The following is a 19,290-nucleotide window of genomic DNA, read 5'->3' on the forward strand; positions in this document are numbered from 1 at the left end:
CATGTTGTATTTAATTTTTTTTGAATATTTATGTTTAAAACTCATTAAATAACTAGTTATGATAACTCTACATGAGAATTAGTTGAACAAAAAAATAAAGAATAATTGTTGATAATGTGTATGAATAATTTGTCTGAAACTGTAAGGGTACCCAGCAAGATTTGAACCTGGGATGTTGGGCTAATTTTTAGGCGCGCTATCAGTTGTGTAAATTCTTTCCCTTCCTGTTTAGTGTAATTCTTCCCAAGAAAAAAACATCTATGCCTAGAATATCGTTGCCTCAGGTGGGGGGGGGGCGGAATAAATAATTGGTGGTGACGCATAATGGGTCTTACCAAGAATGAATTCTGTAGTACGGGTAGAACTCTCTTAGGCTGGAAACATAGTGGAGCCGGCGATGATAGCGAAGAGCAAAGCGGCTAAATCAAACACAAGTTAATGTAATCAAATGTTGATATAGACATTCGAAAATACGCATGAAACTTGCCAGGATGCTCCCGTAGTTGTTGGTACAAGTGATGAAATTCACCAAGTCCATTTCTAGACTTATTTATATCACGTACACTGCAGCTCCTACTACTAAGCTGCTGCAAATACCAAATTTTCATATAGAAATAGTTCCTCCATCTTGTTTCGTCGAAAGGAGAAACGTGTCTAAACTCGTCACTATGTGCATGCGACTCTTTGCTCGCCGCTCTCTTTGATCTGAAGCAGCTATCATCGCCGCTTTGCTCGCCGCTCCACTATGTTTCCAGCCTTAAGCACTATGATATCTTTCAGAGTTTCATACCCTATGAAGGCATAATCTGCAATAGTTCTTATTTTTACAGCACTACAAGCTGAGCTTACCTTGGAGATCTTTAACGAAACCACCTTCATCTTGATTTTTTTTTTCCTATAATTTCTGCCTACCAGGTGATTTGCATCTAACGAATACTTTCGATACAGAAACTTTCACCTGAATGAACTTATGTCTTATTAATATTTGAAATTAAATTCTTCAGAAGAAGTCTTCAAGGATGCATTTTCCCTTGTAGCCATTGCTTTATCTGCTCTTACATTACCAAAAAAATAAACATACTTCTTGTGAAAATTCTCAGCTATTTGCCTAAGTTCTAATGTTGCTAACATTTCTGTCAATATGACGCACGAGAATAAACCCACACAACTGTAGATCATGTGCAAGTTAATATTAACAGTATTTTTTTTTTTAAATACAGTATTCAATTTACTTTTAGATACTGTTTTAATTTTTATTATTTTTTTTATTTCTTATCCCGCGACAAAGGCGTTAAGCCATTTTCTCTCTGGCAGCCCAACAATATCTTTCGTACATAGTGGTCATGCCCTGTAGTGCCGGGCACTCGTTCAAATGCTTAACAATCATCGAACCGTCATTGCACAATGGGCAAATCGGTGAGTCCCTAATACCTATTTTTGTGGAGGTGTGCTTGTAGTTAGTCGTGCCCTGTAATTCCTCGGAAGAGCACGACAGACTCTTTTCTTGGGAGGCCGGCAGGTATCTCCTTTTCCAGCAGTGTTGCCCACTGCTTTCCAGCGGCCGTGCTCCTGTATTCCGCGTGTAATTTCCCCATTATGTGGTTACCTATAACTCTTTTAGCCGATGCGTAACACACTGCGTGGTCGGGCTGATCACATTGACTTCCCTGTTTCGCAAGGTTATCGGCCTGCTCGTTCCCTGGTAATCCACAATGTGCCAGAATCCACTGGAAAGCCAGCTGCTTCCCTTCTATAAGTATCTAAATACTGTTTTAATAAGATAGGACTTGATTAAAAAAAACTAGTGGACAAAAACCAGTCTTTTAATCTTAATTTAAATTATTTACAATTGGTTTCGATTTTTAAACAAACTGTGCCCCTTTTTGTTATTAATTGTAAAAAGTTTAAACAATAAAATAGAATTTGCCTTAACCGTAATTTATAGGGTAAATTAGTGTAAGTTAAAAAAATGTCTGCCACCCTGATTCATAGAGCATACGCCACTGTTGGTAGTCAAAAACTATAAAAAACTTAAAATTTATTTTAAAATTTTTGTTTTCATAAGCTTAGAAGCTAAAAATAGTTGAATATTAAACAATATAATATATACAAACTTAAAATTTATTTTAACATTTTTGTTTACATAAACTTTCATAAGCTTAGAAGCTAAAAATAGTTGCAATATTAAACAATATATAATAAGGCAATAGAACGTAACTATACAATAACCTATTGCCTTTTTTGTGTCAATGTATGAAATGCTAAATTATTTACTTTATTTTATTTTATTTACTTGATGCTCTTTATCGTTTGTCCTTGATTAATAGCTTTCTCTCATCAAGATAATGGTAATGTATAGTTAGTAACAATATCAATCCTTATCTTGGACATACATTTGGACAAGGTGATAGAAACTGACCTATTTTTTTCTGAACACTTTCTGAAACAAAAGATAAAAACAAATAATTACACAAAAAGATAAAATTATAATAATAATATATATAATTTTTTTGAAAATTATTTATACTTAAAGAACTATTGCAGAAATTTCTGCGATTCAAAAAGTTATCCAGGAAAGCTAAGTAGATAATTTATAAAAACCATCTTATTGATGGTGATCACTTAAGGTACACTACCTAAAAGGAAGGAAAGAGGTAAGAGAAAATGTTGAAGAAGGTATTCGGGCTGATAAAAGAGAAAACCTTTATATGAAGGATTGGGTCTAGCTAGCAATCATACCAAGTGAATAATGAACAGGATATTGTTGGGATGGTAAAAAGGATAAAGCTGAGATGTTTTGGAAAGCTGCAGAGGATAGAGGAATTAAGAATAGTAAAGAAGTTGTTAAGGGAGAGAGAAGAAAAAGAAGATCCCGGTTACGGGATTGGGGTGTTGGGATAAGACGTCGGATTAAACGAAAAAAAGAGGGAAGTAGTGGATAAGGCTAAAGCTCTTAAAGGCTGCGATGCCAATAAGGAAGAAAAATAATTATGACATTTAAATGTAATGTCACACAACAGATTGTGCATTACTTTCCTAAGCGTTCAGCGTCACAATCAGAGATACAGGTTTACAGGAGCCAGCTAGTGAGGAGAAACTCTCCTGATGTGATCTTGGGAGCTAGGTGTCGCGTTGCCAACCTATATTCAGATTGACTGAATTTGAGTAAAGTTTGACTAATGGGTTTAGGAAATATTATTATTCAACTGTATGCAAGAACTGTACTCCATGCATCCAAAGAATATTTTGGTAAACAGTGCCTGTTACTAAAAACAATTCTCTTTAACATTCTTTAAAACCAGATTCACTGGAGACTGTGGCAAACTCTTGATAGAGAATTACACATAATCTTGGAAGGGCCCTAGATAGGAGCGACAATCATAAAGTTCAGTAAAAGAGGTGAAAAATGGCTTCATTAAAAAACTTTATTCCAACAGGACAACAATTCACTTTAAACATTAAAATAGCAATATTAGCTCATGTAAAATGAAGTTCTTAGAACCCAATAATGATGCTTATGCCAATAGTTATTGGTAGGATCAAAAAGTATGCTGTAATAAATATGTGGATACACATATATTCATTTATATCAGCGAAAGGCAATGTTTAACCTTAACCTTACCTTACTTGAACCACACTTAAACAAAATAAAAATGGCAAATAGTCCTAAGGGACTGAGGATGGTCACCTTAATTATTCAAACTTAAGTGATTTTCCTAAAGCGCCCATACCATTTTGACAACAAAACAACCATTACAATCAGATAAGAGACGCTACTTTTCAAGTATAAATGAAACTATAAATACATCAAACGGAATAGTGTATCTAGTTGGGAGATTATACTGAGAAGTTACTAACCTTTTAAGTTGATGAGAGTTTTTATAGATTTGTCTTCATCAGAGCCATCACAGCAATCGCAGATACCATCATTGACCCGACTGGATGGTACTTTCACTATTAACATAATAAAGTAAAATCAGAAAACGCTGGTATAAGAGCCAGAATGTTTTTAATAATATTATGAGAAACACATTTACAAACCAATTTTAAACCTATGATGACACTGAAAGCTAGCTTCAGGACAAGCATTAGTTTGCGTTTCATCGCTACCATCAGGACAATCGCAGTAATCATCATTAATAAAATTAACAGATATTTTGACTCCACTAGGGTGGCAAATAAAATATTGGTCGTCATTATTCGTTTGCATTAAATTACCAAACTTTCTTCTATGTACATTGCTAGACAATCTTTCACGATCATCCTCATCTATCATTCTTGCCATTAATACCTGATATATGCAAAATACTGTACCAACCGTGAGCAAAGCAATTGCAATACTCTTAATGGTTCTTCTTTTTAAAGATAGGAAATTCAAATGCTTCTTTTTCATTTCCATTACATCTTTGACCAACAAAACATATTTCGTAATTATAAAGTTACCAAAGTAGACTTAGAACCAAATTATAACAGTAACAAAACCACTGTTAACCATTCTAATTCGTGTCGATATCACTAAACTAGTATTTACTAACCTAGAATTTAAGAAGGTTTTATAATGGTCGTTTGCCTTATCAAAGTGCTAAAGAATCGATAGAAAATATCGAAATGAATCGAATAAAATATTACCTTTTTTAAAATTGTAAGATTTTTTATAATTTCCCGGATTAGAATTATAAATTTCAAACAATAATCCATTTAAGCGTAATAATATTTATTAAAACCCATTTACTACGTAGGCTTCTCCTAAAAAGCATTAAAGCAATCCCAAACAAGCTTTTAATTGATACACAAACCGTGATCTTAATAAATTAAAAAGAAAGTAAGTAAGATATTATTCTTACTTAACGTCAAGCGATAAATACTTTCATTGGTTAAAGAACATATTTAAATTTAAAATATTGAAACTGACCTCACTAAAAGAACACAATATGGTGACATTAGGTCACCATTATCACTAAAAAAAATTAACAAACTCCACAAATTTATTTGTTGTATCAAAAATAAAGGCTCAAAAATACAAATACAAATACAAATAGAAAAAGAATTTAAGGAAAGAAGCCAAAAATCAGAGTTAACAGGCCAGAAAAATGTGTTTCAAATAGAAATCTTAAAAAGAAAGAAAAAAAATCTAATCATAGATTTACTAGAAATATTTTATTCCCGTTTAAATGACAGGTTTTTCAAAGTAACAGCTTAGCATAAATGGAAAAAAATAGAAACTATATTGCACATTTTCGTAAAATTCCTTACTTTTTTCTTTCTAACATTCTATATCACCGTCCAAGATCATGAATACAAGTTAAGACTTGTAATTTTGAACGGAAGAGTTCCGAAATGGGAACAAATTGAAAATCGCCAGTATTACTACAAATTCCTTATATTAACGTTCTAACATACTTATTCTATTGCAGGGGTAGGTCACTAGATTAGGTTAGATTAGGTAAGAAAAGTTAACTAAAAATGGAAGAAATAGAAAGTCTAGATTTTCTCATAGTTTGCTAATTTTATCGATCTAACAATCTTATTCTATGACAGGGCTGCATCATACCACATTAGCTCAACTAGTTTTGGAAGAAAAAGTTCAAAAAAAGGGAAAAACCGGAAAATATTTGTTAGTTTTTCCAGAATTTCCATCCTTTCTTGCTTTCACATCATTATTTAATCCCAGGGCTAGTACGTACACCTTAAGTTGGCTTGTTTAGGATGTACAATTACATAAACAAGAAATGGAAAATATTGGGTAGTTTTGCAATAAGTATCTTTATTTCTCTTTATATTTATAATTTCTCCCAGTAGATTTTTCCTTCTACTTTTTCACAATAGATCGACCCAAGATGCAAAATCTAGCCTTGGCCTTATTATTGTCTTTCAATGAAAGGAAACAAAGAATTCCAATCAAACTAGGTGACTACTTAGGCGTTTTCCAGTAGTTCTTAACTTCTCCTTTTTCAAAACTGATTAACCCAAGAACCACAATCCAGAATTGGCCTTATTATTGACTTTAATGTCAGGAATATAAAAATTCCACTCAAACTAGGTGACTATTTCTGCATTTTCCAGTAATTTTTTACTTCTTCTTTGTCAAAATAGCTCGACCCAAGAAGTACAATCTAGCATTGGCCTTAACATTAACTATGAAATGCAGAAACAATTGCATTCCAGTGAAATTAGAAGACTATTTCTACTTTTTCCACTAGTTTTTACTTCTTGTTTCTAAAAATAGATGGACCCCAGATGCACATTCTAGCCTTGCCCTTTTTATTATCTTTCAAAGAAAGAAAACAAAGAATTCCATTCAAAGTAGGTGACTACTTCTGCATTTTCCAGTAGTTTTTTACTTCTTCTTTGTCAAAATAGCTCGACCCAAGATCTGCAATCTAGCATTGCTCTTAACATTAACTAACAAATGCAGAAAAAGCAGAAATACAGTGTGAATTAGGAGACTATTTCTACTTTTTCCACTAGTTTTTACTTCTTGTTTCTCAAAATAAATCGACCCAAGAAGTACAATGTAGCATTGGCCTTAATATTAACTATGAAATGCACAAACAGTAGAAGTACAGTGAAATTAGGAGGAAATTTCAACTTTGTCCATTACTTTTTACTTGTTGTTTCTCAAAATAGATCGACCCAAGATCTGCAATCTAGCATTGCTCTTAATATTAACTATCAAATGCATAAAAAGCAGAAATACAGTGAAATTAGGAGACTATTTCTACTTTTTCCACTAGTTTTTACTACTTGTTTGTCAAAATAGATCGGCCCAAGATACACAATCTAGCATTGGCCTTATTATTAACTTTCAAAGACAAAAAAAGGAGAATTATATTCAACCTAGATGATATTTCGCTCTTTTCCAGTAGTTTTTTACTTCTTCTTTTCTAAAATAGATAGATCCAAGATGAACAATCTAGCATTGCTCTTAACATTAACTATCAAATGCAGAAAAAGCAGAAATACAGTGTGAATTAGGAGACTATTTCTACTTTTTCCACTAGTTTTTACTTCTTGTTTGCCAACATAGATCGACCCAAGATGTACAATCTAGCATTGCTCTTAATATTAACTATGAAATTAAGAACCAGCAGAAATACAGTGAAATTAGGTGGAAATTTCAACTTTTTCCACTAGTTTTTATTTCTTCTTTGTCAAAATAGATCGACCCAAGAAGTACAATGTAGCATTGGCCTTAATAATAACTATGAAATGCACAAACTGTAGAAGTACAGTGAAATTAGGAGGAAATTTCAACTTTGTCCATTACTTTTTACTTGTTGTTTCTCAAAATAGATCGACCCAAGATGTACAATCTAGCATTGCTCTTAATATTAACTATGAAATTAAGAACCAGCAGAAATACAGTGAAATTAGGTGGAAATTTCAACTTTTTCCACTAGTTTTTATTTCTTCTTTGTCAAAATAGATCGACCCAAGAAGTACAATGTAGCATTGGCCTTAATAATAACTATGAAATGAAGAACCAGCAGAAATACAGTGAAATTAGGTGGAAATTTCTACTTTTTCCACTAGTTTTTATTTCTTCTTTGTCAAAATAGATCGACCCAAGAAGTACAATGTAGCATTGGCCTTAATAATAACTATGAAATGCACAAACAGTAGAAGTACAGTGAAATTAGGAGGAAATTTCAACTTTGTCCATTACTTTTTACTTGTTGTTTCTCAAAATAGATCGACCCAAGATGTACAATCTAGCATTGCTCTTAATATTAACTATGAAATTAAGAACCAGCAGAAATACAGTGAAATTAGGTGGAAATTTCAACTTTTTCCACTAGTTTTTATTTCTTCTTTGTCAAAATAGATCGACCCAAGAAGTACAATGTAGCATTGGCCTTAATAATAACTATGAAATGAAGAACCAGCAGAAATACAGTGAAATTAGGTGGAAATTTCTACTTTTTCCACTAGCTTTTACTTTTTGTTCCTCAAAATAAATCGACCCAAGAAGTACAATCTAGCAATGCTCTTAACATTAACTATCAAATGCAGAAAATGCAGAAATACAGTGTAATTAGAAGACTATTTCTACGTTTTCCACTAGTTTTTACTTCTTGTTTGTCAAAATAGATCGACCCAAGTTGAACAATCTAGCATTGCTCTTAATATTAACTATCAAATGCATAAAAAGCAGAAATACAGTGAAATTAGGAGACTATTTCTACTTTTTCCACTAGTTTTTACTTCTTGTTTGCCAACATAGATCGACCCAAGATGTACAATCTAGCATTGTACTTATTATTAACTATGAAATTAAGAACCAGCAGAAATACAGTGAAATTAGGTGGAAATTTCAACTTTTTCCACTAGTTTTTATTTCTTCTTTGTCAAAATAGATCGATCCAAGAAGTACAATGTAGCATTGGCCTTAATATTAACTATGAAATGCACAAACAGTAGAAGTACAGTGAAATTAGGAGGAAATTTCAACTTTGTCCATTACTTTTTACTTGTTGTTTCTCAAAATAGATCGACCCAAGATCTGCAATCTAGCATTGCTCTTAATATTAACTATCAAATGCATAAAAAGCAGAAATACAGTGAAATTAGGAGACTATTTCTACTTTTTCCACTAGTTTTTACTTCTTGTTTGTCAAAATAGATCGGCCCAAGATACACAATCTAGCATTGGACTTATTATTAACTTTCAAAGACAAAAAAAGGAGAATTATATTCAACCTAGATGATATTTCGCTCTTTTCCAGTAGTTTTTTACTTCTTCTTTTTTAAAATAAATAGATCCAAGATGAACAATCTAGCATTGTCTTAATATTAACTATGAAATGCAGAAATACAGTGAAATTAGGAGAAAATTTCAACTTTTTCCACTAGTTTTTACTTCTTGTATGCCAATATAGATCGACTCAAGTTGTACAATCTAGCATTGGCCTTAATAATAACTATGAAATGAAGAACCAGCAGAAATACAGTGAAATTAGGTGGAAATTTCTACTTTTTCCACTAGCTTTTACTTTTTGTTCCTCAAAATAAATCGACCCAAGAAGTACAATCTAGCAATGCTCTTAACATTAACTATCAAATGCAGAAAATGCAGAAATACAGTGTAATTAGAAGACTATTTCTACGTTTTCCACTAGTTTTTACTACTTGTTTGTCAAAATAGATCGGCCCAAGATACACAATCTAGCATTGGCCTTATTATTAACTTTCAAAGACAAAAAAAGGAGAATTATATTCAACCTAGATGATATTTCGCTCTTTTCCAGTAGTTTTTTACTTCTTCTTTTCTAAAATAGATAGATCCAAGATGAACAATCTAGCATTGCTCTTAACATTAACTATCAAATGCAGAAAAAGCAGAAATACAGTGTGAATTAGGAGACTATTTCTACTTTTTCCACTAGTTTTTACTTCTTGTTTGCCAACATAGATCGACCCAAGATGTACAATCTAGCATTGCTCTTAATATTAACTATGAAATTAAGAACCAGCAGAAATACAGTGAAATTAGGTGGAAATTTCAACTTTTTCCACTAGTTTTTATTTCTTCTTTGTCAAAATAGATCGACCCAAGAAGTACAATGTAGCATTGGCCTTAATAATAATTATGAAATGCACAAACAGTAGAAGTACAGTGAAATTAGGAGGAAATTTCAACTTTGTCCATTACTTTTTACTTGTTGTTTCTCAAAATAGATCGACCCAAGATGTACAATCTAGCATTGCTCTTAATATTAACTATGAAATTAAGAACCAGCAGAAATACAGTGAAATTAGGTGGAAATTTCAACTTTTTCCACTAGTTTTTATTTCTTCTTTGTCAAAATAGATCGACCCAAGAAGTACAATGTAGCATTGGCCTTAATAATAACTATGAAATGAAGAACCAGCAGAAATACAGTGAAATTAGGTGGAAATTTCTACTTTTTCCACTAGTTTTTATTTCTTCTTTGTCAAAATAGATCGACCCAAGAAGTACAATGTAGCATTGGCCTTAATAATAACTATGAAATGCACAAACAGTAGAAGTACAGTGAAATTAGGAGGAAATTTCAACTTTGTCCATTACTTTTTACTTGTTGTTTCTCAAAATAGATCGACCCAAGATGTACAATCTAGCATTGCTCTTAATATTAACTATCAAATGCAGAAAATGCAGAAATACAGTGTAATTAGAAGACTATTTCTACGTTTTCCACTAGTTTTTACTTCTTGTTTGTCAAAATAGATCGACCCAAGTTGAACAATCTAGCATTGCTCTTAATATTAACTATCAAATGCATAAAAAGCAGAAATACAGTGAAATTAGGAGACTATTTCTACTTTTTCCACTAGTTTTTACTTCTTGTTTGCCAACATAGATCGACCCAAGATGTACAATCTAGCATTGTACTTATTATTAACTATGAAATTAAGAACCAGCAGAAATACAGTGAAATTAGGTGGAAATTTCAACTTTTTCCACTAGTTTTTATTTCTTCTTTGTCAAAATAGATCGATCCAAGAAGTACAATGTAGCATTGGCCTTAATATTAACTATGAAATGCACAAACAGTAGAAGTACAGTGAAATTAGGAGGAAATTTCAACTTTGTCCATTACTTTTTACTTGTTGTTTCTCAAAATAGATCGACCCAAGATCTGCAATCTAGCATTGCTCTTAATATTAACTATCAAATGCATAAAAAGCAGAAATACAGTGAAATTAGGAGACTATTTCTACTTTTTCCACTAGTTTTTACTTCTTGTTTGTCAAAATAGATCGGCCCAAGATACACAATCTAGCATTGGACTTATTATTAACTTTCAAAGACAAAAAAAGGAGAATTATATTCAACCTAGATGATATTTCGCTCTTTTCCAGTAGTTTTTTACTTCTTCTTTTTTAAAATAAATAGATCCAAGATGAACAATCTAGCATTGTCTTAATATTAACTATGAAATGCAGAAATACAGTGAAATTAGGAGAAAATTTCAACTTTTTCCACTAGTTTTTACTTCTTGTATGCCAATATAGATCGACTCAAGTTGTACAATCTAGCATTGGCCTTAATAATAACTATGAAATGAAGAACCAGCAGAAATACAGTGAAATTAGGTGGAAATTTCTACTTTTTCCACTAGCTTTTACTTTTTGTTCCTCAAAATAAATCGACCCAAGAAGTACAATCTAGCAATGCTCTTAACATTAACTATCAAATGCAGAAAATGCAGAAATACAGTGTAATTAGAAGACTATTTCTACGTTTTCCACTAGTTTTTACTACTTGTTTGTCAAAATAGATCGGCCCAAGATACACAATCTAGCATTGGCCTTATTATTAACTTTCAAAGACAAAAAAAGGAGAATTATATTCAACCTAGATGATATTTCGCTCTTTTCCAGTAGTTTTTTACTTCTTCTTTTCTAAAATAGATAGATCCAAGATGAACAATCTAGCATTGCTCTTAACATTAACTATCAAATGCAGAAAAAGCAGAAATACAGTGTGAATTAGGAGACTATTTCTACTTTTTCCACTAGTTTTTACTTCTTGTTTGCCAACATAGATCGACCCAAGATGTACAATCTAGCATTGCTCTTAATATTAACTATGAAATTAAGAACCAGCAGAAATACAGTGAAATTAGGTGGAAATTTCAACTTTTTCCACTAGTTTTTATTTCTTCTTTGTCAAAATAGATCGACCCAAGATGTACAATCTAGCATTGCTCTTAATATTAACTATGAAATTAAGAACCAGCAGAAATACAGTGAAATTAGGTGGAAATTTCAACTTTTTCCACTAGTTTTTATTTCTTCTTTGTCAAAATAGATCGACCCAAGAAGTACAATGTAGCATTGGCCTTAATAATAACTATGAAATGAAGAACCAGCAGAAATACAGTGAAATTAGGTGGAAATTTCTACTTTTTCCACTAGTTTTTATTTCTTCTTTGTCAAAATAGATCGACCCAAGAAGTACAATGTAGCATTGGCCTTAATAATAACTATGAAATGCACAAACAGTAGAAGTACAGTGAAATTAGGAGGAAATTTCAACTTTGTCCATTACTTTTTACTTGTTGTTTCTCAAAATAGATCGACCCAAGATGTACAATCTAGCATTGTTCTTAATATTAACTATCAAATGCAGAAAATGCAGAAATACAGTGTAATTAGAAGACTATTTCTACGTTTTCCACTAGTTTTTACTTCTTGTTTGTCAAAATAGATCGACCCAAGTTGAACAATCTAGCATTGCTCTTAATATTAACTATCAAATGCATAAAAAGCAGAAATACAGTGAAATTAGGAGACTATTTCTACTTTTTCCACTAGTTTTTACTTCTTGTTTGCCAACATAGATCGACCCAAGATGTACAATCTAGCATTGTACTTATTATTAACTATGAAATTAAGAACCAGCAGAAATACAGTGAAATTAGGTGGAAATTTCAACTTTTTCCACTAGTTTTTATTTCTTCTTTGTCAAAATAGATCGATCCAAGAAGTACAATGTAGCATTGGCCTTAATATTAACTATGAAATGCACAAACAGTAGAAGTACAGTGAAATTAGGAGGAAATTTCAACTTTGTCCATTACTTTTTACTTGTTGTTTCTCAAAATAGATCGACCCAAGATCTGCAATCTAGCATTGCTCTTAATATTAACTATCAAATGCATAAAAAGCAGAAATACAGTGAAATTAGGAGACTATTTCTACTTTTTCCACTAGTTTTTACTTCTTGTTTGTCAAAATAGATCGGCCCAAGATACACAATCTAGCATTGGACTTATTATTAACTTTCAAAGACAAAAAAAGGAGAATTATATTCAACCTAGATGATATTTCGCTCTTTTCCAGTAGTTTTTTACTTCTTCTTTTTTAAAATAAATAGATCCAAGATGAACAATCTAGCATTGTCTTAATATTAACTATGAAATGCAGAAATACAGTGAAATTAGGAGAAAATTTCAACTTTTTCCACTAGTTTTTACTTCTTGTATGCCAATATAGATCGACTCAAGTTGTACAATCTAGCATTGGCCTTAATAATAACTATGAAATGAAGAACCAGCAGAAATACAGTGAAATTAGGTGGAAATTTCTACTTTTTCCACTAGCTTTTACTTTTTGTTCCTCAAAATAAATCGACCCAAGAAGTACAATCTAGCAATGCTCTTAACATTAACTATCAAATGCAGAAAATGCAGAAATACAGTGTAATTAGAAGACTATTTCTACGTTTTCCACTAGTTTTTACTACTTGTTTGTCAAAATAGATCGGCCCAAGATACACAATCTAGCATTGGCCTTATTATTAACTTTCAAAGACAAAAAAAGGAGAATTATATTCAACCTAGATGATATTTCGCTCTTTTCCAGTAGTTTTTTACTTCTTCTTTTCTAAAATAGATAGATCCAAGATGAACAATCTAGCATTGCTCTTAACATTAACTATCAAATGCAGAAAAAGCAGAAATACAGTGTGAATTAGGAGACTATTTCTACTTTTTCCACTAGTTTTTACTTCTTGTTTGCCAACATAGATCGACCCAAGATGTACAATCTAGCATTGCTCTTAATATTAACTATGAAATTAAGAACCAGCAGAAATACAGTGAAATTAGGTGGAAATTTCAACTTTTTCCACTAGTTTTTATTTCTTCTTTGTCAAAATAGATCGACCCAAGAAGTACAATGTAGCATTGGCCTTAATAATAATTATGAAATGCACAAACAGTAGAAGTACAGTGAAATTAGGAGGAAATTTCAACTTTGTCCATTACTTTTTACTTGTTGTTTCTCAAAATAGATCGACCCAAGATGTACAATCTAGCATTGCTCTTAATATTAACTATGAAATTAAGAACCAGCAGAAATACAGTGAAATTAGGTGGAAATTTCAACTTTTTCCACTAGTTTTTATTTCTTCTTTGTCAAAATAGATCGACCCAAGAAGTACAATGTAGCATTGGCCTTAATAATAACTATGAAATGAAGAACCAGCAGAAATACAGTGAAATTAGGTGGAAATTTCTACTTTTTCCACTAGTTTTTATTTCTTCTTTGTCAAAATAGATCGACCCAAGAAGTACAATGTAGCATTGGCCTTAATAATAACTATGAAATGCACAAACAGTAGAAGTACAGTGAAATTAGGAGGAAATTTCAACTTTGTCCATTACTTTTTACTTGTTGTTTCTCAAAATAGATCGACCCAAGATGTACAATCTAGCATTGCTCTTAATATTAACTATCAAATGCAGAAAATGCAGAAATACAGTGTAATTAGAAGACTATTTCTACGTTTTCCACTAGTTTTTACTTCTTGTTTGTCAAAATAGATCGACCCAAGTTGAACAATCTAGCATTGCTCTTAATATTAACTATCAAATGCATAAAAAGCAGAAATACAGTGAAATTAGGAGACTATTTCTACTTTTTCCACTAGTTTTTACTTCTTGTTTGCCAACATAGATCGACCCAAGATGTACAATCTAGCATTGTACTTATTATTAACTATGAAATTAAGAACCAGCAGAAATACAGTGAAATTAGGTGGAAATTTCAACTTTTTCCACTAGTTTTTATTTCTTCTTTGTCAAAATAGATCGATCCAAGAAGTACAATGTAGCATTGGCCTTAATATTAACTATGAAATGCACAAACAGTAGAAGTACAGTGAAATTAGGAGGAAATTTCAACTTTGTCCATTACTTTTTACTTGTTGTTTCTCAAAATAGATCGACCCAAGATCTGCAATCTAGCATTGCTCTTAATATTAACTATCAAATGCATAAAAAGCAGAAATACAGTGAAATTAGGAGACTATTTCTACTTTTTCCACTAGTTTTTACTTCTTGTTTGTCAAAATAGATCGGCCCAAGATACACAATCTAGCATTGGACTTATTATTAACTTTCAAAGACAAAAAAAGGAGAATTATATTCAACCTAGATGATATTTCGCTCTTTTCCAGTAGTTTTTTACTTCTTCTTTTTTAAAATAAATAGATCCAAGATGAACAATCTAGCATTGTCTTAATATTAACTATGAAATGCAGAAATACAGTGAAATTAGGAGAAAATTTCAACTTTTTCCACTAGTTTTTACTTCTTGTATGCCAATATAGATCGACTCAAGTTGTACAATCTAGCATTGGCCTTAATAATAACTATGAAATGAAGAACCAGCAGAAATACAGTGAAATTAGGTGGAAATTTCTACTTTTTCCACTAGCTTTTACTTTTTGTTCCTCAAAATAAATCGACCCAAGAAGTACAATCTAGCAATGCTCTTAACATTAACTATCAAATGCAGAAAATGCAGAAATACAGTGTAATTAGAAGACTATTTCTACGTTTTCCACTAGTTTTTACTACTTGTTTGTCAAAATAGATCGGCCCAAGATACACAATCTAGCATTGGCCTTATTATTAACTTTCAAAGACAAAAAAAGGAGAATTATATTCAACCTAGATGATATTTCGCTCTTTTCCAGTAGTTTTTTACTTCTTCTTTTCTAAAATAGATAGATCCAAGATGAACAATCTAGCATTGCTCTTAACATTAACTATCAAATGCAGAAAAAGCAGAAATACAGTGTGAATTAGGAGACTATTTCTACTTTTTCCACTAGTTTTTACTTCTTGTTTGCCAACATAGATCGACCCAAGATGTACAATCTAGCATTGCTCTTAATATTAACTATGAAATTAAGAACCAGCAGAAATACAGTGAAATTAGGTGGAAATTTCAACTTTTTCCACTAGTTTTTATTTCTTCTTTGTCAAAATAGATCGACCCAAGATGTACAATCTAGCATTGCTCTTAATATTAACTATGAAATTAAGAACCAGCAGAAATACAGTGAAATTAGGTGGAAATTTCAACTTTGTCCATTACTTTTTACTTGTTGTTTCTCAAAATAGATCGACCCAAGATGTACAATCTAGCATTGCTCTTAATATTAACTATGAAATTAAGAACCAGCAGAAATACAGTGAAATTAGGTGGAAATTTCAACTTTTTCCACTAGTTTTTATTTCTTGTATGCCAATATAGATCGACTCAAGTTGTACAATCTAGCATTGGCCTTAATAATAACTATGAAATGAAGAACCAGCAGAAATACAGTGAAATTAGGTGGAAATTTCTACTTTTTCCACTAGCTTTTACTTTTTGTTCCTCAAAATAAATCGACCCAAGAAGTACAATCTAGCAATGCTCTTAACATTAACTATCAAATGCAGAAAATGCAGAAATACAGTGTAATTAGAAGACTATTTCTACGTTTTCCACTAGTTTTTACTTCTTGTTTGTCAAAATAGATCGACCCAAGTTGAACAATCTAGCATTGCTCTTAATATTAACTATCAAATGCATAAAAAGCAGAAATACAGTGAAATTAGGAGACTATTTCTACTTTTTCCACTAGTTTTTACTTCTTGTTTGCCAACATAGATCGACCCAAGATGTACAATCTAGCATTGTACTTATTATTAACTATGAAATTAAGAACCAGCAGAAATACAGTGAAATTAGGTGGAAATTTCAACTTTTTCCACTAGTTTTTATTTCTTCTTTGTCAAAATAGATCGATCCAAGAAGTACAATGTAGCATTGGCCTTAATATTAACTATGAAATGCACAAACAGTAGAAGTACAGTGAAATTAGGAGGAAATTTCAACTTTGTCCATTACTTTTTACTTGTTGTTTCTCAAAATAGATCGACCCAAGATCTGCAATCTAGCATTGCTCTTAATATTAACTATCAAATGCATAAAAAGCAGAAATACAGTGAAATTAGGAGACTATTTCTACTTTTTCCACTAGTTTTTACTTCTTGTTTGTCAAAATAGATCGGCCCAAGATACACAATCTAGCATTGGACTTATTATTAACTTTCAAAGACAAAAAAAGGAGAATTATATTCAACCTAGATGATATTTCGCTCTTTTCCAGTAGTTTTTTACTTCTTCTTTTTTAAAATAAATAGATCCAAGATGAACAATCTAGCATTGTCTTAATATTAACTATGAAATGCAGAAATACAGTGAAATTAGGAGAAAATTTCAACTTTTTCCACTAGTTTTTACTTCTTGTATGCCAATATAGATCGACTCAAGTTGTACAATCTAGCATTGGCCTTAATAATAACTATGAAATGAAGAACCAGCAGAAATACAGTGAAATTAGGTGGAAATTTCTACTTTTTCCACTAGCTTTTACTTTTTGTTCCTCAAAATAAATCGACCCAAGAAGTACAATCTAGCAATGCTCTTAACATTAACTATCAAATGCAGAAAATGCAGAAATACAGTGTAATTAGAAGACTATTTCTACGTTTTCCACTAGTTTTTACTTCTTGTTTGTCAAAATAGATCGACCCAAGATGTACAATCTAGCAATGCTCTTAACATTAACTATCAAATGCAGAAAATGCAGAAATACAGTGTAATTAGAAGACTATTTCTACGTTTTCCACTAGTTTTTACTTCTTGTTTCTCAAAATAAATCGACCCAAGAAGTACAATGTAGCATTGGCCTAAATATTAACTATGAAATGCAGAAACAGCAGCGTTCCAGTGAAATTAAATGACTATTTCTATTTTTGCCACTAGTTTTTACTTCTGGTTTCTAAAAATAGATGGACCCAGGAAGTACAATCTAGCATTGTCCTTAATATTAAGTATGAAATGCAGAAACAGCAGCATTCCAGTGAAATTAGGAGACTATTTCTACTTTTTCCACTAGTTTTTACTTGTTGCTTGTCAAAATAGATCGTCCCGAGAAGTACAATCTAGCATTGGCCTTAATATTAACTATGGAATGTAGAAACAGCAGCGTTCCAGTGAAATTAGAAGACTATTTCTACTTTTTCCACTAGTTTTTACTTCTTGTTTGTCAAAATAGATGGACCCCAGATGCACACTCTAGCCTTGCCCTTTTTATTATCTTTCAAAGAAAGAAAACAAAGAATTCCATTCAAACTAGGTGACTATTTCTGCATTTTCCAGTAGTTTATTTCTTCTTTGTCAAAATAGATCGACCCAAGAAGTACAATGTAGCATTGGCTTTAATAATAACTATGAAATGCAGAAACAGTAGAAGCACAGTGAAATTTCAACTTTGTCCATTACTTTTTACTTGTTGTTTTTCAAAATAGATCGACCCAAGATGTGCAATCTAGCATTGCTCTTAATATTAACTATCAAATGCATAAAATGCAGAAATACAATGAAATTAGGAGACTATTTCTACTTTTTCCACTAGTTTTTACTTCTTGTTTGTCAAAATAGATCGGCCCAAGCTGCACAATCTAGCTTTGGCCTTATTATTAACTTTCAGAGACAAAAAAAGGAGAATTCTATTCAACCTTGGTGATATTTCGGCGTTTTCCAGTAGTTTTTTACTACTTCTTTTTGAAAAGTGATCGATGCCAGATGCACAATCCAGCATTGGCCTTATTATTAACTTTCAAAGACAGAAAAAGGAGAATTCGATTCTAACTAGGTGATTATTATTATTATTGGTTTTTTAATGTCAGGGCTCAATTGTACACCTTAGGTAGGCTAGTATATACTCGTAATATGCTATTTCGTAAAAAGAAGAAATGACCTATCATAGATGGATTTACCATAATTTCCTTATTCTTTCTGTTCTTGCACTCTACTTTTAAGCCGGTGTTAAAACGTACACCTCTGGTCGGCATTTTTTTTAGGTGCAACTTAAGAAACTAGGTAAAAAATGGAAAATATTGTATAGTTTTACCATAATTTCCTTATTTTTTTTGTTCCTGCATTCTTTTTTTATGCCTAGGCTTAATCATATATACTAGGTTGTCTACTTTTGGAAGTAAATGTTCTTTAATAAAGTATAGAAATCGAATATCTTGGCTACATTTACTTGTTGTACTGTAATTTTCTTAATAACAACATTCTCTTTTTATGCCAAGGCTTAATCTAACATATCAGTTGGGCTACGTTTAGATGTAGCAGTCCATAAAAATGGATAGAATTGCTACACTAATACTGAATAATAATACTATAATTTTAATAATAATCTTGTGTCGTTCTTGCATTCTCCTTTTAAGCCAGGTCTAGATCGTACACCTTGGGACGGCTGCTATTGGGAATACAAATTTATAGAAATGGGAAGAAATGGATAATCTGGGCTGGTTTTATCTTAATTTCCTTATTTTCTTGTCCTAATTATTTTTTTTTTACAGTGTCATGGCTAGATCGTAGATCTTAAATCGGCTTGTTTTGGATGTACAATTTCGAAAGAAATGGAAAATGTGCGATATTTTTACCATA

General features: G+C 31.7%; 1 protein-coding gene across 1 annotated transcript; it reads right to left on the minus strand.

The window, feature by feature from the left end:
* Window positions 1-1,805: 1,805 nt before the first annotated feature.
* LOC141457907 (uncharacterized) lies at window positions 1,806-4,539 on the minus strand. The gene is made up of 3 exons (XM_074135287.1): window positions 4,042-4,539; window positions 3,859-3,954; window positions 1,806-2,440 (listed from the first exon to the last, which is right to left on the minus strand). The coding sequence occupies exons 1-3, from the start codon at window positions 4,397-4,399 to the stop codon at window positions 2,379-2,381; spliced, it is 516 nt and encodes a 171-aa protein (XP_073991388.1). The 5' UTR covers window positions 4,400-4,539; the 3' UTR covers window positions 1,806-2,378.
* Window positions 4,540-19,290: the final 14,751 nt, after the last annotated feature.

Source organism: Rhodnius prolixus, unplaced genomic scaffold, assembly GCF_049639745.1.
Source record: "Rhodnius prolixus isolate KJV_2025 unplaced genomic scaffold, Rpr scaffold_5, whole genome shotgun sequence".
NCBI classification, from domain to species: Eukaryota; Metazoa; Arthropoda; class Insecta; order Hemiptera; family Reduviidae; genus Rhodnius; species Rhodnius prolixus.